The 24,195-nt window shown below is 41.2% G+C and overlaps 2 protein-coding genes across 2 annotated transcripts; one reads left to right on the top strand and one right to left on the bottom strand.

Annotated features, from left to right (window-relative positions):
• Positions 1 to 11,207, top strand: rab11al (RAB11a, member RAS oncogene family, like). Its single transcript, XM_029451051.1, has 5 exons — positions 1 to 347; positions 3,710 to 3,905; positions 4,710 to 4,903; positions 7,708 to 7,788; positions 9,406 to 11,207. The coding sequence occupies exons 1-5, from the start codon at positions 308 to 310 to the stop codon at positions 9,543 to 9,545; spliced, it is 651 nt and encodes a 216-aa protein (XP_029306911.1). The 5' UTR covers positions 1 to 307; the 3' UTR covers positions 9,546 to 11,207.
• Positions 11,208 to 16,725: 5,518 nt separating this feature from the next.
• mex3a (mex-3 RNA binding family member A) lies at positions 16,726 to 23,869 on the bottom strand. Its single transcript, XM_029452635.1, has 2 exons — positions 23,403 to 23,869; positions 16,726 to 20,249 (listed from the first exon to the last, which is right to left on the bottom strand). Exons 1-2 carry the CDS (start codon positions 23,821 to 23,823, stop codon positions 19,096 to 19,098), a joined length of 1,575 nt encoding a protein of 524 aa, XP_029308495.1. The 5' UTR covers positions 23,824 to 23,869; the 3' UTR covers positions 16,726 to 19,095.
• Between the last annotated feature and the right edge of the window lie 326 nt (positions 23,870 to 24,195).

Raw genomic sequence — 24,195 nt, 5'->3', positions numbered from 1 at the left:
CTGACGTTACGTCGCAGCCTTGGTAATGGCAAGTGACAGAGGGTGAGGAAGACCAGACGAAACTTTTTCAGCTACTAGTTGTTGTTGGTTGTTTTTATGCTTGATAACAACGGCAGTGTCAGATTGTCTTACTTATTCAGTCAATTGCGTTTTTTGTCGTTTGAGTGAGAATTGACCGTCTTCCGTGTTAGGCTAACTAACGTTAAAGTCGTGAACGGTGGTCGGTCGGTCACGAAGTAAGCTGAAATACACCAGAAGTTTGTACGACTTCGAGTTAAATACGTAGCGACGCCGAAGAAAAGAAGCTATGACAAACAGAGAAGACGAATATGACTATCTTTTTAAAGGTGAGTAGCTGTTCACTTCCTAGCTAACGCAAGTTAGCTAAACTTCGACACCAAGCCTTCACCTGTGAGCAACTGTCATTTGATGCCTAGTTGTTGGAGGTGTTAACCCGCATGCCTTACAACAAGGTGTACGACGACATTAGAGCAAGAGACAAAGGCACCTGCTGTTCGCTGTAACTTTATCTGAAGACCTACATTACGACAGCTATTCGCCCATATTATTACAACATACAGGCAGTTTATAAGTACTCTTATGTATTGAACAGCATCTGCAGTAGAGTCATCATCTTGCAGGCCGGTGATGCAATCATGTTAGGATGCGGTGTTGGTCAACAAGGGGGCCATAATCTGTGGCAGGACGACATGTCGAAACGGCCTCCGTCCAGACTTGCTAAGAGAAGACCTCCATAGTTTGGTACCTGAGGACTTCATGTATTTTGAATCTACATATAGATCTTGGCACTTGGACAAAACCATCCCTTATTTTGTCAAGGACTTATGCCACCTGCTCCAATTGTTACACCACCTTAACTCTGATATATATTGTTTGATAAATATGTTCATTATGAAAACATACACTTCATATTGAACATAAAAGACCCAACTGAACAAAACACCTAACAGTGTCACAATACACCAACCCTACTTTGCTTGCTTGGTCTAAACTCTAATAATTAACCGTTCTTAATATGGTCTAACAAACATAAGCCTCATTTATAGACGTCAACAAGTTTTACAGGTGACTAGATCTTTTTAACAGGCTCCATAATATGCAGAAACACTGTCCCACAATGTGTCATCTTATATACAATGTTCTGTGACTGTATACTCAGGGGGAAGTGATTGTTCCCATATGGCTGTCTGGTAAATGTAAGTTCGTAGTTGTACCTTGGCATAAACAAAGGGGAACTGAAGTGCTCTTGGTCTGTTCAAATATAGAAGACCAAACAAGTGTGTTTTGTCAAACTGGAAATACCTGCATGAAGTGTAGGTGTGTGTGTGTGTGTGTGTGGTTCTGTCCCCAAGCATAGACGAGATGAGATTTACTCACTCGCTCAGATAAAATGACATGACTCTTGGTGACCAAATAGCAAATGTATCTGAATCATCATGTTCAGCGGTGCAAGGGCACTGATAAGGTGTTGACGGCCTTTCAGTCTTTTGCTTAAACCAGGAAAGAGCTAACCTTGTTGTTATGGCGCTCCTTTGTTCCTATAACCTCCTTTTGTCGCACACTGTTGGATAACATGAGTCAAGTTGGGCTGTTAGTGAGTCACCTAAACCTTTCCCTACTAATGGAGACTTCAACGCAGGAAGTCGTCCTGCAGAGGCATTTCTCTTTTCTTAGTACTGCTCATGTTCATTTATGCATGACCCTCAATACTGGGTATTTGGTGTAGGAACTTTTTATTAGGGCTGCAACTAACGATTACTTTCATCATCGATTAATCTGCCGATTATTTTCTCCGTTAATCGTTTTGGAATACTCAAAGTCCAAGGTGAGGTCTTTAAATGTCTTGTTTTGTCAATTCAAAACCAAAGATATTCAGTTTAATATGATATAAAACAGGAAATCTCCATATTTGAGTGGCTGAAAGCAGCATTTTTCTGTCCTTTTTGCCTGATCTATTACTCTAACTATTAATTATCAAAATAATTGCCGATCATTTCTTTGTTGTTCAAGTAATCCATTAGTCGACTTATCATTGCAGCTCTACTTTTCATACTAACTTCTTCCAATGAATATACAGTATATATTTTAAATGTTTTTTTAAATGAATCTTGTAGATGCATTTTGATGCCATAAAATCAGCACTATTAAAGTAATTATTCTACTTTCATAGAAGGTAAGGTATCTCTTTAAGATTGCCAGCATTACACACTGCTTTAGTTGAGCATAAATGGAAATTATGAAATTGGACATTAAATGGTGTTTCTTCTTCCATTTAGAGGGATTTAAGAGATATCAATGTTTCAATTAATCTGACTGACAGACAGACAGACTTGGATTGGATTATTGGAGTATTAGTTTTGTTCCATTCTTCATCCCTGCCTTCAGACAGGCACAGGCTAGGCTACATCACTGCGTGCAGTAATTTATAGAGAGATGTCATGTCCTTTTAGCTGAAGAATGCACTCTCAACAATAGGTGAGTGAATGGGTGTGTAATGCAGCCATGATATTACCTGTATGATGGCAGAGGCCCTGAAAATGATTACATAATGATTTTCATTCTCCGCCCAAGACCTTTTGTCTTTGACGAAGTGGAGACTGCCTTTTTAGGCATTTAGGAGCTGTTGGTATGTGTAGTCCCAATAGGTTCCCCTATAGTTAAAAAAAAAATATATATATATATTTTCAAAGTCTAAATAAGCCAGCCCTGAATGTGAACAGGTTTCTGCTTGTGTCTGTTTCACCATAGTACCACACACATTAATACAGATTTTCCCTGTGGATTATGCAGTATTGCTTAAACGTAAGTGTAGACACAGTTGGCGGTTTGTTAATGCAATTTCAACATTCCATAACAAGTTCCTATTTCATAATAGCAGGGTGGTGAGATGGTGTGGCTGGTTCCTTTTAACACACTTACTCACCTGACAATTGTGGAAGTAGTTTTCTGAAAAACACTCGCCCTAATCATGCCTGTTTAAATAGGCCTACGTTTAAAAAGGATATCCAATAGAGGAACCTATACATTGAGCATTAAAGGAATAGCTCACTTCTACATTGTAAATGTAGTCGGTTACTTCTTTCACCCCATTTCAGTAAAAACAGAAGTTTGTATGTAAAGGGAAGCAGAATTTAGCAGCAGATCTTATGGATTGTTAAGCTTTTGGAAGTGTAAAAGGGTGACCCTATTCACTAACGCAATTTGGAGTAGCCTAAGTACTACAAACTTCAGCATAGTTTTGACTGAGACAACAGTGAGTGCTCAGTTCCAGTAGTTAATGTTAAACATTTAGATTATATTCAGCCTTTTATAACAGCAGGATAACTATACTTATATAAATATATTTGAGCATACATGTAGTATAATCTGTTTGGGTTATCTCGACTGTGCTCAGTCTGCGGGTATTTCTGAAAATGGCAAGTGGTTGTATTTTGTATACTCTGTGGGAGTCCCCTGAGTTTCTGCTCTGCCTCGAATGGGAGCTACACGTATGCGTCATTCACGAGTCAGGCTATCTAATAATAATGATACATTTAATTAAAAAAAAAGTAAACTCTTCTTGCTCAGTGTAACTTCTTTGTGGTTTAATAAACTGTTACACTAAAGGTAACGTAACTGCGTGTGCTGATGAAGATTATTCCTCCTTTGTTTGTCTGAAATCCCTTTTTTTTTCTCCTCCTTTTTTTAGTGGTGCTGATCGGAGATTCGGGTGTAGGGAAGAGTAACCTGCTGTCCCGCTTCACCCGAAATGAGTTCAACCTGGAGAGCAAGAGCACCATTGGGGTGGAGTTTGCCACACGCAGCATCCAGGTAGAAGGCAAGACCATCAAGGCTCAGATCTGGGACACCGCTGGACAGGAGCGATACAGAGCTATCACTTCTGCGTGAGTACAGTACTTCATTGAAGCCTTAGTTTGTAGAAGCACCTTTTACACTTTGTGCACACACTCTTTTCACATATAGACCGATATACCCACAAGTACAGCTTACATGCGGACGTGCACAGCTCCACATGCAATGGTTAAATAAGCATGTTCTTGATATGGATACACACGAAGCACAGGAACTTCAAAGTGCATCTATTGCTTCCCCATGCTTTGTGCATTGTGCCATTTTTGTCAAAACTGTTATTCACAGTCATGTGAAGTTTGGCTGCTTTATGAATGGCTGGCGTTGAAGGTTAAGGGTAATAAACGTCCAACCAAGAGTCATCCTCCATCTATGAATTCAATTTAGAATTATCCTTCCTAAAATAGTTGGAAAGAAGTGATTAACACTACAAGATGCATTCTTTTGCCTTGGGACAGGAAGTGCTTTGTTAATCACAGCTTCCTCCTCATCTCTTGATCAAGTTCCTGTCCCAACATTTGTCACTCGTTTTAAGTTGTCTGCTTTAATGTGGTAACCAACCCTCAGGCCGACTGTATCAAGCACCCACAGGCATTGAGGAAGCAGATAAACAAGCTCCGCCAGACTTCAATTAGAATAAGTAATATCAGTCAATTTGCACTCGTGCTGTGAGCTTTGCCTGCAATTGTTTTTTGGCTTTACTGTTTTTATTTCTTGTGTTGATCAGCTTCAAAGCCCATGTGACACACCCACAGAGATTCCTCAACTCAACAGGCTGGGACAAGAAAAAGTTCTCCATTCCAATTGATATTAAGTTCACCTCATCTTACGTTGTTCAGGTACTACCGTGGAGCAGTTGGAGCTCTCTTGGTTTATGACATTGCCAAGCACCTGACATATGAAAATGCTGAGCGCTGGCTGAAGGAACTGCAGGACCACGCAGACAGCAACATAGTCATCATGCTAGTGGGCAACAAAAGTGATCTACGCCACCTAAGAGCGGTGCCAACAGATGAGGCCAAGGCCCTTGCAGGTATAGTGTGTGTGTGTGTGTGGGTTGTTGTTTGAGCGTCTGTCAATCACCAGGTTAGAGCTGTTGTAATAATCATAGGTGGACTGACTGACCCCTAGCTGCTTTAATTGGGTACTTAAATGGATGGATCGCCCCAAAATCAAAAATACATAGCCTGCCTTTTCCATGTATTACATGCTATCTATCAATGTAGATTGTTTTGGTGCGACGGCTCAGCCGAGTAGGGATGGCATTAATGTCTACATCTCGGAGTAGATGCACGCTTCCTTCTGCACAGTAATACGGTTGGCGAGAAAATAGTTCCTGCATGAAACTGCTCACATCAAGGTCTGTGGATATCTTGGTAACCGGGTCATACTTTCTGGCAAGAGACAATGATGTTGAGTTTTATCTTGGTCCAATTATATTCAAGAGAAGCCGACATCTTTACGGCCGATACCTCACACATTCGCTTACTCGCACCAAAACAATCTATCTTGAAAAATAGCGCTGCAGGTAAGAGGAAAAATCTGTATTTTTGATTTTAGGGTGAACTGTCCCTTTTTTTAAAAGTATTTTTATAACATGTTATGTATGTTGCCGGTAAATGAAAGCTAATACTTGTGTCGTAGGTTTCCTTTCAGTTTAGATTGTACTGTTTTTAAATGTTTTACTTGATCTCAGGTCAATCCCTCAGGGAACACCCATGATAAAAATGTTTGCACTGTGATACTGTTAGTTATTTTAAATGCATATTTCTCCCAAATGTCCTTGGCTTGAATGTTAGTACATGTAAGAAAGCACAAGATGAGGTCAAAAGGACTTTATTTAAATCAATTAAACTTCCATTTATCTCGGTCCTCTGAGAATTTCAAGGCTTTGCTTCAGATCAGTTTTATTTGTTAGCCTTGCAATATAAGTTTGTCAACCCTTGTGACCCTCGCACACTATTATTTTAGAGTCTTTGGGCCACGTGTTTACTCTTGACCTTGATTTTACTGGCTTGTGCCTGATTCAGCGTTGCACCTGCTTTGACTGGTAAATGACTCGTGGTCGGACAGCCTGTAAGAATGTCAAATACATGAGTCCTGTTGCTCCAGTTTAGATTAAAGGAATTCATTTTCATTGCTAAATTAATGTTTGCTCCGGCTTTCTGTTGAGGCTCATTTTTCTTTCTGTAGCACAAATGTAATTTATGATGTCTAATTTACATAAAGACCATGTGGTGGACACGTCCATGCAAATAGTATTTTAATGCCACACACAACAGGGACAGTGGACCAATCTGATGTCTCACTTACGCCACTGTGCGACAATTATCCCCTCACTTCTGATGCTAGTAATTTATTCAAAATTATATTTTTGTTCATAATTTCCCCAGATTTCAAAGAAAGAACAAATCAAGAAAAGGACTGATATATGATTAGTGCCAAACCAAGTAATCGATTTAATAAAATAAATTACCATATTGATTTAGTTTCATAATTAATATTATCATTTAGAGCTGCATTTAACAATTATTTTTAACAAAGATTAATCGCTTGGTCAATCAGAACACATTAAACTCAAACCTATTAATTTAACGTTAACATAAGGTGAAGCAGCAAATTCTCATATTTAAGAAGCTTAGAAATAGCCGATTAATATTCTGTTTGACTAATCGATTTATCAACCAATCATTGCAGCTTTATCATCATTTACAAAGTAAAAGCATCAAATGTTTGCTGGTTGAGTTTTCACAAATGGGAAATGTCTCTCAGTTCCATCTCAAACATTTTTGGATGTTTTTTGGTCGTTGGTCTCTATTGGAAATTACTTACCAGAACAATGGTTAAAGGATGGCCAGTCACAAGTCACCACGTGACCACACAGGTAGTGGATCTCATGACTGAGCATGCATACTCAAACTGTATGAAAGCAGACTGATCAGTGTGCAAATTCTCACACTGATCAGGCTGCTTTCATACAGTTTGAGTATGCATGCTCAGAGACCTTGTACTCCGTATGCTGTGTGCCTCCTTTGCAAAAGATGATTAAAGACTCAGAAGGACAACTCTTTGACTAATTTAGTGCTGAATTTCTACCACAGGTCAGATCAAGTAAGCGTAACAAACTGTTTATATAGGACAATTGTCCTTCATTGTTTGTTATAGGCCTTTTTCATAGAAGACAGTACGTAAATTATACAATTAATGATGGCTGAATTCCATTTAGCTGCTTAAGTTTCAGGCTCCTGGCCCACTGTCATGACACACAAGGACAAAAGCATGGAACAAAGTCTGCATTAAAAGTGACACCTGAGCTTTACCCACTATGACCACTTAAACATCCGCTGTGAAAAAGAGTATAGAGTTAATTATATTAATGTTGTGCCTCAGTCTATATGTATTACAGTGGTTCAACCTTTATCAATGGAATGTGTATATCCCAGCAGACAGTATTATCTGCTTTAAAAGGGGTTTTCATCACAATGTAAACTACTATATTACTACTATTATATTCTTTGCTCTGAGTAACCTCATTGAATTTCATCAGATTGTAAATATACTTTACAGAGCAGACCAGTCAGCTGTCACGCAACCCATTAGACGTTCCATAATTTACAAAGCTGTTCAGTGTGCAATCAAACATAGTTAAAATGTCTGCATTTCTGGGGAGAACCCTGGAGTGAGCGCATTATGCAGAAGAAATCAATCCTTGAATCAGTGCCGTGTTAATGCCAATACAGTACAACACTAAAATACACCTCAGCTCAGTGGGAGTTGAAAATAATGCAGGCATATAAAATATTGTGACATTATTGTGATATTATGTTTGTTTTACAGAGAAGCATGGCTTGTCTTTCCTGGAGACATCAGCGTTAGATTCATCTAATGTGGAGCTGGCTTTCCAGACTATTCTCACAGGTGGGGTTTCCCATTTCTACTTATTTCTTGCCATTTCTTTGTGTTCAAATTCTAATTATAGAATGAAAGTGTGTTTGATCCTGAAGGGCACTGATGTCTAAATCTCCTAGTTCCATCTCATGATAATGCTGTGTGTATATACTGTATATTGATTAGTCTGAAAGTGTTACATTTCCATCCAGACTATTATGGTTTAGATAACAATACCCATCATCTGCCAGTAGATGGCAGCACAATCCATCTTATTATTTCTCCATGCCGATCCCTGATGTGAGCACCACCTGAGGTCCAAAATATGAGTAATTGGCACAAAGAAAAGACCAATCAGCCTATCAGTCCTCGTGAGAGCTCCCATGAATATGGCAAACTACTGGTGGTCTTTGTTTTTGGTCACAAATCCACTTTGACTCGGTGTACCAGATGCATCTTTTCAAGAAAGAAATTCTGATGCTGCTTCACAGATATGTTTTCTTAAGTAAATATCTATGAGCAGTGTCCGCAGGAGGCACATAGCCACACTTATAAGTGCATTTGATGTTGGAGATTTGGTGACATGGAGGAAAAGCAATTGTTGAGGCTGAGTCAACCCCTGGAGTGCCTAAAGGGGCAATCCAACAGTGAGTGGTGCTTCCACTTCAATTGCTCCAGCCTGCAAGTATGCACCACTTACTGTTTGTATTTGGCTTCTGCTCCATGTTCAATCCCCACACCAGCTTGAGCCTTTTGAGATATTCTGACCACAACACAGCTTTATCAGTAATTTCTAATTCATAAAAACTTCAAACCAACAAGCCTCATTGAGCTAACGTAGTTAATTAGCTCATTAAGGGAGGGGAAGAGAGGAAGTTAGCAGTGCATTAGCAGCCCAGTAAGAGCTGCACTTTACACTCACCCAGTGGAGCAGAGAAGATGTCACATGTGTAGATATCGACAGCCGACAGATCAGAGATGGTCATCCTGGTGGATTATATAGGTGCAGCAGCTGGTGCTGCGTCGGGTCTGTTGTAATGAGTCATAGTTTCACCACCTGACGTGCCATGTCAAAGTCAGTCAGGAGTCTTTTGGTTTAAATCTTCCTGCTTCACGTGCTGTTTTATTTCAGGACAGTTTTGTTCCACATCTGGCTGTAGTTTAGAGTTAAAGCGGCAGTATGCAACAGGAAGTGAGAGGGCTGTTCGCACTAGTCCTATTCTCTTTTGATCAACTGACCACCTCAATGGCATCCAAGCTAAAGTTTCAGGAAATGACGTTCGGAAATGTATTAAAGAAGCGTATGCTGGTGCTAGATAAACTGTCAAAACACACTTAAGTTCACCTGTGTGTTTGAACAGCTCCCACATTGTATAATATTTATTTAGATATTGCAATTTTAATTTAAACTGTATTGCAGATTACAGCATTGGGGAATGCCTGATATGAGACTTTGTACTGCCACATGACATAACGATGCCAGTTTAGGATGGAAAGAATCCTCCACTGCTGCCAGGAGTCTGGATAGAACAGTTGTTGTTCAGTGTTGCCATGCTGTTTGTCCTTATCACAATATGTCCCACTGTTGGCTGGTTTTATAGGAATCTACACATAACTAATTCTCTTTTACCCTTCTCTCCATCACAGCCATCTACAACATCGTGTCACAGAGGCAGATATCAGGGCGAAGTGACTCAGACTTCTCACCAGCCTCCAACGTAGTGCCCATCACGGTTGAGCCCACCCAAAACTCAGCCAATAAGGGCGTCTGCTGCCAGACCAACTGAGACCTTACCACTGACCTCCTCCTTCACCTCCAGGCAATGGGAGAAACAGATAGAGAAACAGAGACAGACAGTTGGACAGGGAGAATGGAGAGACAGGTAGTGATGATCATTTCACACAAGGACACTTGTACTGGGTTTGTCTATTGTCAGGATAAGAAAACAGTCTGAAGAGGGGGACCAGTGAAGAAGGGATAGTACAGAAGTTTAGACAGGGGGTGTGGTGTGGGAGGATAAGTATCAACGGAAAGGAAACGGATGAGATACCCAATGCATACCCAGTGCATTAAGCTTTTGAAAGAGGTACATGATCCGAACTGATTTACAGTCTCATGAAAAATTTAACACATTATGAGATCCCTTTTTGTATCTCATCACGATTTCTGTCTTTGAAAATTCTCCTCCCTTTTTGAAAGTTCTATTTACAAGCCAGTAAATGCTTTCTCTCAGTTTTCCACAACCAGGATATTTGGCAATATAAATCCACATGCAAAAGGCTGAACTGCAACCCCTCTGTCGCCACTGTCATTCCCATTTTTCAAATGTATAATATTTAGAAAATAATGTTCCTTACAATATTTATTGAACACTAGATTAAGGACTTGTTTGACCAAAGGGTTTGCAATTTAACACTATTTGATTTAGATTTTCCACACTGATCGCTTTGCAGTAAATGGAGCTCTCTTGCTTTTTATATCTCTGTGTGAAGAGGTTTATAAGGGCAACTACCCCTCACGAGGAACAAATGCTTAAAGCCATTTTTCCTAAATGCACATGCTGGAATTTATTCGAAGTTGGTTGGTTCAAGTTGTGTTCCACCGGGCCAATAACATCTCTCCCTACCAGTGACATGCAATGTATTTTTGATTGCTTTTGATCTTTGTTTGGAATGCTTTCCTTCTCTGTGCACACTTTGTACTCTACAGATGAGTCATGCTCTTGCAGCTTCCCCATCTCACTTAGAGTTAACACTGTGCAAAGCTTGCATCACTAGTGAATGGGTTAAGATAAGTGAGATGGCAGTATTGGCTCTTATGACTGTTTCACCCCTGCCCTGAACCTTCAGTAGTGGGTGAGATTTGGGAATTGGTTTAAATGCATGGACAACCCTGTGCTGCTGCTTCTGCTCGCTGGGATAGATGGATGGATAGATGGATGGATAATGTTTCAGGGGATGAGGTAGTGAGGGCACTCAGCCCTCCCCTGCTCCTGTGGTCTCTGATGTACCCGAGATGGCTTGTTTTACTGTAAGTGAAATCCTCCACTGCCTGCTACCTACTCCTCTCTGTCTCTCTCTACACTGTATGTAACTGGAACAGGACTCTGCCTTCTGGGATCTCCCTGAGCTCTGCCCTCACTCTCACTTTCTGTATTTCCTGTGGAGGGGGCGGGGGTTGTATTTAGGAGCCAGGATTGGGTTTGTTAGTATCTAATAGTTTAATAGATGAGAAAAGATGGTAGTCTTAGGAGGGGTTTAATTAAATCCAAAGGTTATGCACACAGATGGTGTTTATCCTGGTTATGCGTTTCCACATCAACACAAACTTTTGTTGACTTCACAGGTCTTAAACTGGGTGGTGTAGGTTAGGGCTTTTTAAACATTTATTCTAATATATGTATATTTGGACTGCATATGTATAAATAAATCTCATTTGTTATAGCCTGCCTCTTCTCATGTCTCTTTACGATGTTTTTAAACTATAAAGGCTGCAAGTAGCTGGCTTTTTATTAATGAATCTGATAGAGGGCAGAATTAACGCATCTATTATACAACACAGAATGTCCACTGTAATTTAATAACAAGACCTCTGCTGTAAAATGATAGATCCTCTGATCACTGGGATTGAAATATGAATGGTCATCATCATAGGATCAATTTAACCATAAAACCCTTCAAACAAAAAAATGCAATTGGTATCAATTGGAGATCATTTCATTTTTGTTTTATTAGAAACATTTACAATACATCTTGAATCTTGGAAAAATAACAAAGAACCAGAACTAACATGGCGCAGATACAATAATAATAATAATAATAAAAGTCTCCAAAAAATGTAATTCACAAAAAAACATGTGCTATAACAAATAAACCTGCAATATCACATGCCTTGTAAGGGCACGGCATACTGTAACAGAGTTCAAAGACTTCTATTTTTTTTCCATCCATCAAAGTTGACGGTCAGCCACTGAGGGCCACATTGGCAACCCTCTTTCACTGTTCACAGAGAAACCAGAAACTAACGCCAGCTGATGCTGACCCAAAAACTAATGCACTACGACCACTATTAGACCGGTATGAAACACCTCTACTGTGCTGGAAAAATTGGAAACGCTACCAAAGACAAACTGTCAGACTGTATCAGCGTCTTTGGAAAAAGTTGCGAGTTTCACCAGCGAGCGCCACTTCAGTCCCAATCCTTTTACATGCAGCAGAAAATGTGCCATTGTAGTGTTTTTGTCAAGTTTTTCTTATGTGTATCTACACAAACTAAGAACTTCAAGTTAATTCATGAGGTGCAAACATTCTTTCATCACTAACAGGTAACAGAGTACAAAATCCAACTTTGGGGGGATGTGGGGACTGAAATAGTCTGCCTGGCTCCAAACTCATGTCAACTTTCCAGTTTCCAAAGAGACTCCAACTATGAAAATCTACAGAGGAGAAACAGCCCAAGTGCACTGATGTTAAAAGTTAACGCAGGACTTGCACCATTTCTCCTTTCTAAGTGACCATACAACATACATGCAAGCTAGTACGGTAATGAACCTGTTGTGTGTATATGTGTGCATCTAGTTACATAGATCTACTACACAGTGCACTGTTGTCCTCTCCTAGATGTCTCCGCTCGATCTGCACACTTCACCTAATTAACACATTAGGGGAAAGTCTCTCATAAAGGCTTCCTTTAAGCTGATTATGCCCTGTCACCATTGATCACAAACTGTCTGAGTAGTAGATGTAGAAAATGTATGAATGAAAGTGTACAAGTCGTGTGGCCCCATTGGCGAGAGGGTCACAGCTGCCTCATTCATTCCAAGCATTGCAGTCGTAACATGTTTTATACGTTTGATAAGTAAAAGCGAGTTTAGATTACAGAGGAAATGAGTTATGCGTTTCAGTCAGTAACATGGGGTTAGTTGAAGGGGAAAGGGGTAACAGCAAGCAGCACTGCACAAAGAATGCTGATGCAGGAAAAATATATAATTGAGGCACAAAATTGATGCTCTGTGACTAAAATATCTCCAAATTCTAAAAAATATTATATTATTTTCTGTAATTGTTCCATTGTGAATGCACTGATGTTAAAGTAGCGCATGTCTGAAGTTAAAATTTCAGCAATGGGAAACTCGTTTCCATTTACTTCATTTAGCTTGAAGTACGTGGAAAAGATGAGCGTCCATAACTTTCATAAATAAAACTTCTAAACTTCTTTTCTCATTTTACTTATTAGTAGAAACTGACCTCCCTGTGTTTAGAAATATATTAACTTCTTGTCATTCTTAATTAAAAAACAAAATGTCTTGAGGTTACTCATAAATATGTTGCTTCATTTTTTTTCTTTTTACTTTTCATAAATAACATCCAGATACTGACTTTTTTTTTTTCCTCTGCTTTCTACGAAATAATAACCCATGTTAGCAAAATAGATTTGAGAAACTGTAATATGTTTTTTTTTTTTTTTTCATTTTAAGTTACTTTCTATAAATGTATGTGGAAGAACTCAAATATAGTCTACGTTGAGAAAACCTGTCGCAAATTCTTTCCAAAAAACAAACAAAAACTTAAAGCTCACTTGTAAATTGACAAAACAATAAGCATAAGGAGTGCATTGAGTGGTCTTTTTTTTCTTCTTTTTTTTTTTTTACATTCAAATGCATTACTTGCTCAATGTGTGATTTAGACAGGTTGGTACAATTGCTTAAGTGCATCCATTGAAAATAAGGATTTCCTATCACTCCTTAAAAGGGATTCTACATAAATGCATAAAGACCTTTTCATATCAAGAGAAGAAAAACATCAACAGTTTCTACCATTACTATAATAGTAAGCTTAATACAATATTGTAAATAATACTAACAAGAACTTAACGAATCAAGTGTCACTGTGAGTCACCCACCCCTTTGTTGCTCCACTGAATTAAAAAAGTATTTCATACTGGGTGAGTTGGACAAATGAAACTTACACCTTAGCATATTCTTAAGAATCATACTTAAACTTTATGTATCAGTTAGTTAAACTACACGGTAAATATATGATTTTAAACCGATGTTTACTTTAAGGTCTTAAAGCTTTTTATACACTTCAGGTATCAGGCTGATGAATTCTTTATGCGATCTTAACTTTTTTTCTGATAAATCTTACCTACTGTACTATATTTGTCTAGCATGCAGTTAAACTTAAGGATACAGTTAAAGGCTCTCCAAACGATTTCAACTGAAACCAGTGTTGTTCACTATCACACTGTCCCGTTACGCTTTACTCTTGAGGGTTTTAAAAATGAGGAATGTTCACTGGCATGTCATCGCCAACACGATTCCTTCTTTCGTCTATTTTTATTTTTTTTTTAATTACGTGGGCAGTCCCTTTTGTATCTGAACTTCACCAGATCGGGCAAGTTTTTCAGAAAGATTAAGACATTCCCTGGACTGTTTTTCTCCCATTAACCATGACAATAGAAAACTACTCAAAGGACTTTAAGTGCCAGGATGTGCTTTAAGCTGATCTCTTTGGGGAGAAGTAAGTCTGTTACTGGCGCCTCTGTAGTAATAAACTAATCTTACAAACACTGAAACATGATATGCCTTCATTTCACAGATATCGATTTGAGTTGGCCTCTAAGACTTTTGGGTAAACAGAGTAATTCTAACTATGAGATTATTTCCTAATAATCCTGATTGGATAAAGATTTTGATGCTAAAATAAGTTAACTCAAGTGATAAGTTGTCCTCTCCTCGTCTTTTGTTCTTTGGCTATGTCGGACCTTTTTCTTTCAAAAAAAAACAAAACGATACAAATAAAAAAGTAGGTGCAAAATAAGTATAAAATATCGAGCCATGAAATCAGAAACTTATCATTACTATGTAAACAGAAATCCTTTTAAGATTGCTATAAGTAACACGTCTGCCCCTGCATGTGACTAAAAGATTCATGGAGGGTAAAGAATAAAAGCTCTTCACATGGATAACGCGATCATCATATCATGTCGTCCTACCCTCCTGTTCTCACCGCTGTACGTTTTGACCAAAGCCTTCGAGACATCAGTCCGTCATAAGCAAAGTCACCAGCTCCTGCTTTTTAACAAACAGGACAGACCTCGGTGCTTATGCTCTGGTCTTGGTGTTTGTTTACACTTGACAGATCGCTTTTTACAGTGCGGTGAGGTTTCCTCTAAGTCACAGAAATTTCAGTTTCATCGTTTGAGGAGAAGCAATCCTTAAGTTTGTCTTGACCCACCCTGTGATCGGATTGATATTCAACGTAAAAAGAAAGAAAGAAATGAAACAATCAAATGACTTAAGACCCTGAAGAACACAAGAACAATTACTTATCCTGAAACTTACTCATTAAGTATGTCTCTGTTTCTACACTGGCATGAATCCATAACGAATTTTAAGCAGATATGAGACAGAAATGGTTTTATCCTAATAATCAAGGTCAATTTCTGAATAGAATATTATTTAAAGAAGCAGGCTCCTCTGTTTATTGTCCCAGTATAGTCCTATTATTGCTTTGCATCCTAATATACATAGAAACAGATTTATTCATCAGGGGTTATTACACATACTATTTATTCCAGTTTTTACTTGAGATTTGATTTATACATCAGCGGCTTTTTATAAAGGATATTCATTATTACATGTTATAGTAGTGTCTGGTTAATTTCTCATCTATATATTTGGATGAAATACTAAGTTAATCAGTTTAAATAATATTTCTTAAATGTATGGACCTATCTAATATACTGTTATAGTCAAAAAAGGAGGATGGGACGCATATATAAAAGATTTACTCTCCCTAAAACTCAGAGACATTTTTGAATTTCCGTATGCTGAAACATTGACAATGACACCCTCAGCTTGTAAAAATAATCAAAACCTCACTTTTAGCGGGCCTTTGTCTGGATGTTCATAACTGATACACATATTGTATTTACATAGATGCTCAGAGTGCTTTCCCATAAAATACAATACTTATTAACTTATACAGCGTCTAAACAGGGAGAATCTTCAATAAGTCCTCTCTTCATTAAACCAGTGCAAAGCTCAACCAAGTCATCAGCATTGACTAAACGGGTGAGAGGTCTCCCAAATAACCACTAGTACTACTGTAGTATTAAGAATAACAAGAACCACCATAATACAAAAAAATGATAGGGAATCCTTATGTGCATGTCTTTCAAATTCTATGAAATGTATTTCACCATCAGTGGTCGGTTTGGTATTATCAAATGTTTTTGTGATAAGGTGCTTTACTCTTATATTTGAAGTAAAGTGTTTTAAGAGCCTAATTACCTGAATCCCTGTAATCCCCACCCAACCAGTTTGATTCACATTCTTTTCTCCAAAAATAAGTACTTTCAAAAGTTGTTTTATGGGGGGGGGGGAAGGTACTATCAAAGGCCAAAGTTGCTACTTTGTATGCCAAAGTAATGGCAATATTTTTGATAAAAAATTATTAAGGCAGAAAACAAAATAACAAAAATACTAAGTTTAAAGAACAGTGTCATATTGCCTTAAATTTGACATTGAAAGCTTTAGGCCAAACCACTGTGCAATTTCTCCATCCATAAAATCATAACTACTCTTTCTACATCTGATAGAGTTCAGGGTGCTTTTCCTTGCAGTCCACGCGTAATGTGAGTGGTCTGCTTTGTATGTTTGTTGATAAAAAAAAAGAAGAAGAGTGGGGCCTTTGTGGAAGACGCAATATGTAATTGTTATTAAAAAAAAATTGAGACAGAAGCCGAGTTGAATTGTTCTCCTATACAAACACAAGAGATGTTCCCTGTCGTCACATCTGGCACACATGTGGCAACAACTCGCAGCATGACTTGACTGATCAGTGAACTTGCTAGATCTGCACAGTTTAATATTTTTGGGGAACCATACTTCTCTCTTTCTCCAGCCAAAATGACCCCCCCCCCCCCCCCCCCCCTTATCATTCAACAGCTTTAATCCCTACCCCCCATCCGCTCTCCTCTAGCCCTCTGAAATCCCCAGGCTGGGGCTAAGGCAGACGCAGAGGGTGTGTAATTTGATTCAGCATGAGTGCTGGTTAAATGGGGCGTTTCCTCTGCTTTCCTGTCAATTACAATTGTCTGATTTCATTCTGGAAGCTCAAAGCGAGGGGGGGGCTGCCATTGGCTGAAGCCTGGGTGTCCATAGTGAAGGGGCAGCTGCAGGATGTCCCATACAGTAGCGAGCTGACACAATCTTCACTGGCTCTGTCACTCAACAGGACCCCATCCAAATTTCAGGGCGGCGCTGTTAGGGAGTGAGGGGGGAGTTAATGCTTCTCCCCCAGCGTTAAGATCACGCAATCTTTATTTTATAGGTGACATTTTCATAATTTGGAAAGAGTATACAGCAGATTACCGCTGAAAACAGGTAACTGGGGTATCCCCTGATAACTGAGTATAATTTATTTCTATCCTAAGCCTCCCCTCATTTCACAGGCGCCGCCAAATTCAGCTAGTGTCTTTCAAATTTTGTGTGTGTGCGTGTGTGTTTTGGGACAAAAGAGGCCCCCTCTCCCCAGTAGGGATAGCTCAGAGCAGCAGAAAAGGAGAGGAAAAGGGGGGGAGGAAGGGGCAAGAGGGAGTGGAAGGAGGGGGTCTTATTCGCCCAGCTGCATCCAGACCATCCTGCCCCCTCTGTGCTTGTAACAGTGGGGCGGAGCAGATAGGGGCTCGCTGCGGGACCCTGTCGTACCCCTCATACAGCTCCAGAGTCCCCACACGGTCCGCACCTGGACCAACCCATTTGCCTAATTATGAATGAGTATATCCAGGCCGTGTCCGAGCACTCTGCAGCCCACGCCGCAACCGGGCCCAGACAATACGCCCCACTCAGAAAGGCCTTCGAAAGCAAACGATCAAACTGTAAGCAGGGGGAGACATAAAAGCCACTCCCAAAGAAAGGAGAGAAAGAAAGGGGGCTAGGCGAGACCTCCAACTCGGGGTCACAGCTACAGTGTGCCATGAAACACCTGCTCCTGTACAGTTTTGCTAATTACAGGGGAGACAGCTGGCCTCTCGGAGCTCGCACATAATGCTGTTAGCATTGGGGACGTGGAGTAAGGATTACAGATTTGGGACTCTGTATTTTTACAATGTCAACTATTGTAGTCTGAGTCTGCTGCTGATTCCGGAAACATTTTACAGTTTTACTCGGCTTCTGTCCACGTACTAATTCTCCTCTTTATTAACGGTGCGCACCTCAGAGAAATGCTTGTTGACTGGAGCTCTTGCTGTGTCCTATATTGTTCAGCGACTGTGGCCAAATGACCACACAAGACAATAAAGCGCGGTTAAGGTGGCTTTGAAACAAGTCCATTGGGGAGACAGATATCGAGAACTAGCCAACTGGATGAATTCCAAGGCTTTCGGCCTCACAAATTAAATCAGTGCTTTAAGCCAACCGAGGAACCACATGCTTTTCAAGTGACACGAGGAGCAAGCATTACTGAATCTTTTCAACAAACTGCAGTGACCAAAGTGTAATCAATGGCTACTGGAAAGAACATTTTGCTGATCTTCATACAACTTTCTATCTTTCTATCTCTGTGAATGATGATACCAATAAAATTTGACCAATTACCATAAATAAATGATGTAATGTCCTATTCCTTTTTAACATCAATCTGGTTTATAAGACTTTAAGGTATAATAATGAAATAAAGGGGGCTGTCTTTTGACTCAGACCAATCTATTAACATTTTGCTAAAATTAATATCTGTTTTGGAACAATTATATCAAACCACAATCACAGTACAAATGAAAAGGCTGAATTCACCTTCACATCAGCTCCCGAAATTTCAAATATGATTGAAATCCCATTTTAGGCCAAGATGATTGTAAGGTGCAATGACAATTCTATGTTTTTTCTCCTTCTAATAACAACATTGACTTTCTGGGTCAGTCAGGTGCAGATTGGGTACCTCAACAATCATCTTCTTCCTTCCATATAAACCCACTTCATGGTAAAATAAAATTTTTAATAATAAAATGTTCACATTACTGTCTACCTCTGCCTACACTGCGATTCATGAATGAAAAACAGCAGCAGTCAAAAACTGAAAATGCAAGGTACTATACTTCTCTTATAAACAAAACTTTTATAAAATATATATGCATATATATATATAAAAGAAAAACTTAAAAATATTTCTTATACTTTTTAGTAAAGCAAGCAGTGCCTTCTAAAATATCTGCTTGATTGTTTGTAAATTTTCTGAAAAACAAAAATGTGTATTATAATAATAATCATAATAACAGTAAATAATTATTGAACAAACACTGACAAAACCAATGATAAAAACTGATGTGGTTCCTTAAGAGAATATTCGGATGGCCTGTGTGACCTGGGTGTGGCACACTGGGCACTCTGGGTGGTTGAGCTCACAGATTCGGATGGCACACTCCATGCAGAAGAGGTTATGGCCACAGGGCACCAAGGCAGCCGTCACTTTGCTTTCAAAGCAGGTCATGCAGTCCCGCACAATGGCTGGTGGCGAGTCCGGCACTGGCAGACGGCCTGGGAAACCCTCGCCGGCTGAGGTGGGCTCACTGTGGGCCCGGCGGGCCTGGGCATGAGGTGAGCCGGATACGGGCACAATGCTGGTGACTGACGAGTTGTTGTTGTTGTTTCCACCTCCGCAGGACTCGCTTAAGCCAGGGGAGAGTCTGGTCAGGGGGAGTGGGAGGCCTCCAAAGCTCTTGGACCGCTGCTGGGCGTAGAAGGCCACCTGTTTGGGGTAGTCAGGGTCGCCCCAGCTCTGGGTACTCTCTGATCCAAAATAAGAGCAAGGCTTCTCTCCGGAGCTGGAGAAGTTGCTCTTATTGTAGATTCCCACTCCCTCACCTCCTCCTCCTACTCCTCCAACCATGGCATCTGAGAAGTTCTGGCGGTAGCTGCTGGTGAGAGGCTTGCGTTGGCCCCCCTGCAGCCCCCACACCTGCTGTAGCCGGCTCTCCAGACCACCGCTGCTGCCCGATGGGCTGCTTCCACCATTCGGCCCCAGACAGTCATTCTCATTATTGTGGTCGTGCAGGCCTCCTGTTCGGAAGGCGATGTGTGCTTCAATCTCCTCGCGGGCCCGCTCGGCGTTGCTCGGCGACCCTGTGATTTCAAAGACAGGGTCGCGGTCCCGACTGGGAGTGACTATGTAAGTGCAGGTTTGCTGCTGGATGCGTTTGATGGTGGAGCCTTTAGGCCCCACTACCAAACCCACGACACGGTATGGCACTCTCACCTGAATGGTGGTCTGACCTGGCAAAGGTGTGGGCGGGGAGCCGCTAAAGGACACTCCCAGCTTGTTGCGGGATGCTCGGAGCATGGAGAAGTGCTCTGCAGCAGAGATGATTTCACGGCGGGCCAGGGCAACATCCTCCTTCCGGCCAGTGATTAAGAACACCGGCTCCTCTCCTCTAACGGGGGTTTTGATGTAGGTGTTGGTCTTGGCCCTCAGGGCTTTGATCTTGCAACCTGCAGAGTCAACAACATACATTATAAAATAAGTAAATAAGATACATCAGTTACATTTTGTGACTCACGGATCAAGTTAACACACTTTGTTACCAATCTGGACTAACAGAAATACTCAAAATTCAGATTTATTCACCAATTATGACCAGTTTAACTTAATATGTTGCAGGTTTTTACTGGCAAAGGATACACGGAGTAATTACAATGATTTATGAGGTTTCCAGCACTTAAGCATTAGTGTACTTGTTCAGTGCACTTATTTATTAGCTCTAAATCAGACACACAACTTACTAAGAGATACATGGATGGTGCAGAGGAATTGGCCAGCATAGACATGGCTGTTTCAGAGGGCTGTAAGAGCTACAGATGCAATCACTTCCTGACCTCTCCTTGAACTTATGAGACAATACAGTCAACCCACATATGCTTTTTGTGCCATTCCTGGCTCTACGTCTGATCGGAGTGTAATAGTTTACTCTATCAAGTGCTTTTAAGGCAGAGTCTCAATGTGAGAGAGTGCAGGTTAATGTTATTTCATGACAAATTACCTGACACTGTAATGGGACAGAACAGGCCATACAGTACATCCGTAATTATTTAGGAGGATTGTCAGGTACATTTGAGGTCAACATGGTAAGACTCTGTTTATAACACACTCAATAAGGACTGCATCAACATTACTCGGGTCAGTTTTCATTCAGAAACTCAGGCAGCTCCCTCATTAAGACTTCCGCATTTATTGACCACTTCTCATCTCGGTCTTAAAGAGACCGATGCATCTCTTTAGACAAACGAGAACCATCAGGCATCTATTCAGTGAACACATCTGAGCTCATCTTACCAGACTCCAGGTGCTTCACATCACACAGCACATCATTGCATTTCCTATCTGAAAATCGCAGCAGCAGGTCGCTCTAATGCAACTAAATAGGCCCAATTTTTTTCAGGAACACTTACTTCTCAGGGACCAGAAGTACGGACAGAAGGGTAGTGATGCTCTTAGGGTTTAGTATTGCTCATACCTAAAATCTGAAAATACCCTTTGTGGCCATTGCCTGGTATTAGGCCTGTTTGTGCCACAAGGGATCAAAGAGCAATTGGCAAATTACTTTTCTCGAACTTCCTTGCACCTTTGAATTAGTCCAAATTAATGTTTCAATTAAAGAATTATCTGTAAACAAAATAGGAAACGATTATTCATCGCTACCAGGAATTAAGGTCACTGGAGCTTAATTTATTTTGGCAACTGTTAAATTGTGTTGTGAGAGGTGACTGATTCAAAACAAAGCCATCCTTGATTTGAGAAGCTTCAGAGGAAGGTAGAAGAGCATCCTGGATAATCAATGCCTGTGACTCCGACAGGAGAAAACTATCATATCTAACCCTTTCTTCGTGGCAAGGTGCTCCGTTTGCCAGATTCACAAGGCGTGCTGTGATGCACGGCGCCGAGAAGAAGGGGGTGTGTACGCAGCGCCAAATAACGAAGAGCCCGAATCAAAAGCAGCTCATCTCAAATCCCCCAAAATCAGCACTTCTTTGCGGTCAAGGCAAAAGGGCCCTCTCCCTGCACTTGTGCTCACTGGATCCACCCTCCGGCTGTCTTCGGTTACCCCATTAAAATTCAAAACTTACACTTCAGAGTAAAGAACAGGAGCCGCAATGGGAGACAAGGGGCACTTAGCAGCACAAACTAAATCCAAATTACCACATCAAACTCAATAAAGGAGAGTATTGGTAAAAAAAATAAAATAAAAAGAAGCCATCTCAACTCACCTGAACCCCCTGTGACATTATACGAGACATGTTTGTTTTTGTTGCGAGATAAATCAGGATTTGCTGATGGCACCTTACCCACCCTGCAGTCTTTGTACTTCTCTCAGTCCTACCCCCTATGTCTCCCTCTCCTGACAGACAACCATGTGGTATTGAGAGTGTGCAGTGAAGTGGGGCTCATGAGGAGCCCCTTGTGTTGAGCTCCAAGGCGTGACTCCCATTCAGCTTCTAGATGCTATACTGCCCTTCCGTCCCTGTCCTTGTTTTTTCTGCCCCTCTCACCAATGGGTTCATCACAACAGTTAACAATGGGTGCAGCCACATAAACACCACCACCAAGCTTCAAATCCAACCTAGAGAGTCAAGCTTGTTAGCAGCTCCATTGTACATAAATATGGAAGTGAAAAAAATCACCTGACAACATCTTTAGTGCAAATAAGCACAAACATCAGAGTATTTGGGGGTTTTTGTTTTAAAAAAAGGACTCCCAATTCCTGGTGCAACTTCTCGCTGAGTCACCCTGAAAGGCCATCCCGTGTGCCGAGCAGCAACACTGTCTTATTGCGCCCCTCCCCTCATCCCCACTTTCACACCTTTGTTTGACAGCTGCTGTCATTCAACTTCAGGTCTTTGTTCAATAAAAAACCTCCAACTGTGAGAAAAACGGGCAGAATCTATAACGTGGCTGGTATTGAACTTTACAACTCCCCTTGTTTGAAAAAAAACGACAACAAAAAAACAAGTGGACCACGCTTGCTCTATTGTCCAATTGTGTCACTGGGGCAGTGCGCAACATAAACAACGAGATGAATAAATTTGGAAAGAGGCTAAACATATTCCACCACTGAGACCAAAATGTGAATATTTGGTTATTTTCTTAGCCATCAATTCAAAGTGAAAGACATTCCTCTCTTCGCCAGCTGCACGTTGCCTTTTTTGAACAGTCTGGCGCGTCTCAGACGACAAAGGAAGTGCTCTCCGTGCTCCAGTGTGTGTCTGTGCGCTGACATTGATGGCGTGGATGTAGAATAATTCGCCCAGGAGGGAACGAGGCTCTCTCCTTCCTCTGTGCAAATTCACTCAAAAAAGCAAAATAAACACAAAGCAGCCACCGACTTGTCTCAATAAGTGTAATGATGAGTACACGAGAACTTGCTAGCAGGAAAAAAGTGGGAGGCTGGTGTCTCGGGGGAGTACAAAAAAACACGCGAGCACACACACACACACACACCACTCCCTTTTCTTTGTCAAATAACACCAGGTAACAGTTAGTGAACAAAAAACAAAGCACACAGGAAACCACGGCGGGGATAATGCAGCGATGTTAGTGGGATAAAAGCACAAGTTTTGAGGGAAATAATTTGCAAGCCAGCGGTTTACCTTGTCTCCCCACTATTTCGGCCACATGTTCAGAGCTGGGCACTGGGACGCATTCTGTTATGTTGCAGCCTCGTCCTTTCGTCTCACTTGAGGAGCTCTCATACAGGGCGCACAACTTGCTTTTCCCTTGCAGAATCGCCGTGTCCCCGCCACCTCCGATGTTGTTCGTGTGGTTGTGGTGGTTGTTGTTATTGTTACTCCGGTCCTGTACTCCTGTTGTTGGGGCTCCGCCGCCGTCCTCGCCTTCCCCGAGCCCCAGCAGAGACAACTGGCCCAGTGCGACCCTGAGGGCACGGGAGTCGTCTTCCTCCTCGTCGGGCGGCACAAGGAGACCTTCGCCTCCGAAGCCGGAGCCAGCCAGATCCCCGGCATAGCCCCCATTTTTCTCCATGATCCCTGCTAGAACCAGCAGGCTAGGCATGGCTAACAAAAGAGTGTGTGAGACAAAGACAGGGGAAAGAGACTGGAGAAACAGCACCCGTGCCGCCTCCTCCTCGCCCCCTCCTCCTTCCAATTCCCCCCTTTGCGCTAGTCCCTCCCATAGACCGGCCCCCTCTCTCTATCCGCCAGACTTTCAGTACAGTAGTCTCTCTCCGAGCTCCAGGCAAACGGGACACAAGGCCGTCTGCACGATAGATGGGGCGGGCGATGTGTTGCTCCACCCAGTCTGGTTTACACAGCTCCCCTCCTCGCCGAGACAAAACGAGCCGCCCTCCCGTTGTACCACTTCGTCTCAGGTTCCCAAGCCCGTGGCATCCCAAATCAAGCTGCCTCCCGTCTCCTATAGATAAGA

The sequence above is a fragment of the Cottoperca gobio genome, chromosome 16 (genome assembly GCF_900634415.1).
Source record: "Cottoperca gobio chromosome 16, fCotGob3.1, whole genome shotgun sequence".
Classification (NCBI taxonomy): Eukaryota; Metazoa; Chordata; class Actinopteri; order Perciformes; family Bovichtidae; genus Cottoperca; species Cottoperca gobio.
This window is presented reverse-complemented; position numbering and strand designations above follow the sequence as displayed.

Coding starts and splice junctions, on each gene's coding strand:
- rab11al (XM_029451051.1), top strand. CDS start 308: ATGACAAACAGAGAAGACGAATATGACTATCTTTTTAAAG. Junction 3,906..4,709: donor TACAGAGCTATCACTTCTGC/GTGAGTACAGTA, acceptor TACGTTGTTCAG/GTACTACCGTGGAGCAGTTG. Junction 7,789..9,405: donor TTTCCAGACTATTCTCACAG/GTGGGGTTTCCC, acceptor TCTCCATCACAG/CCATCTACAACATCGTGTCA.
- mex3a (XM_029452635.1), bottom strand. CDS start 23,823: ATGCCTAGCCTGCTGGTTCTAGCAGGGATCATGGAGAAAAATGGGGGC. Junction 20,250..23,402: donor CGAAATAGTGGGGAGACAAG/GTAAACCGCTGG, acceptor TTGACTCTGCAG/GTTGCAAGATCAAAGCCCTG.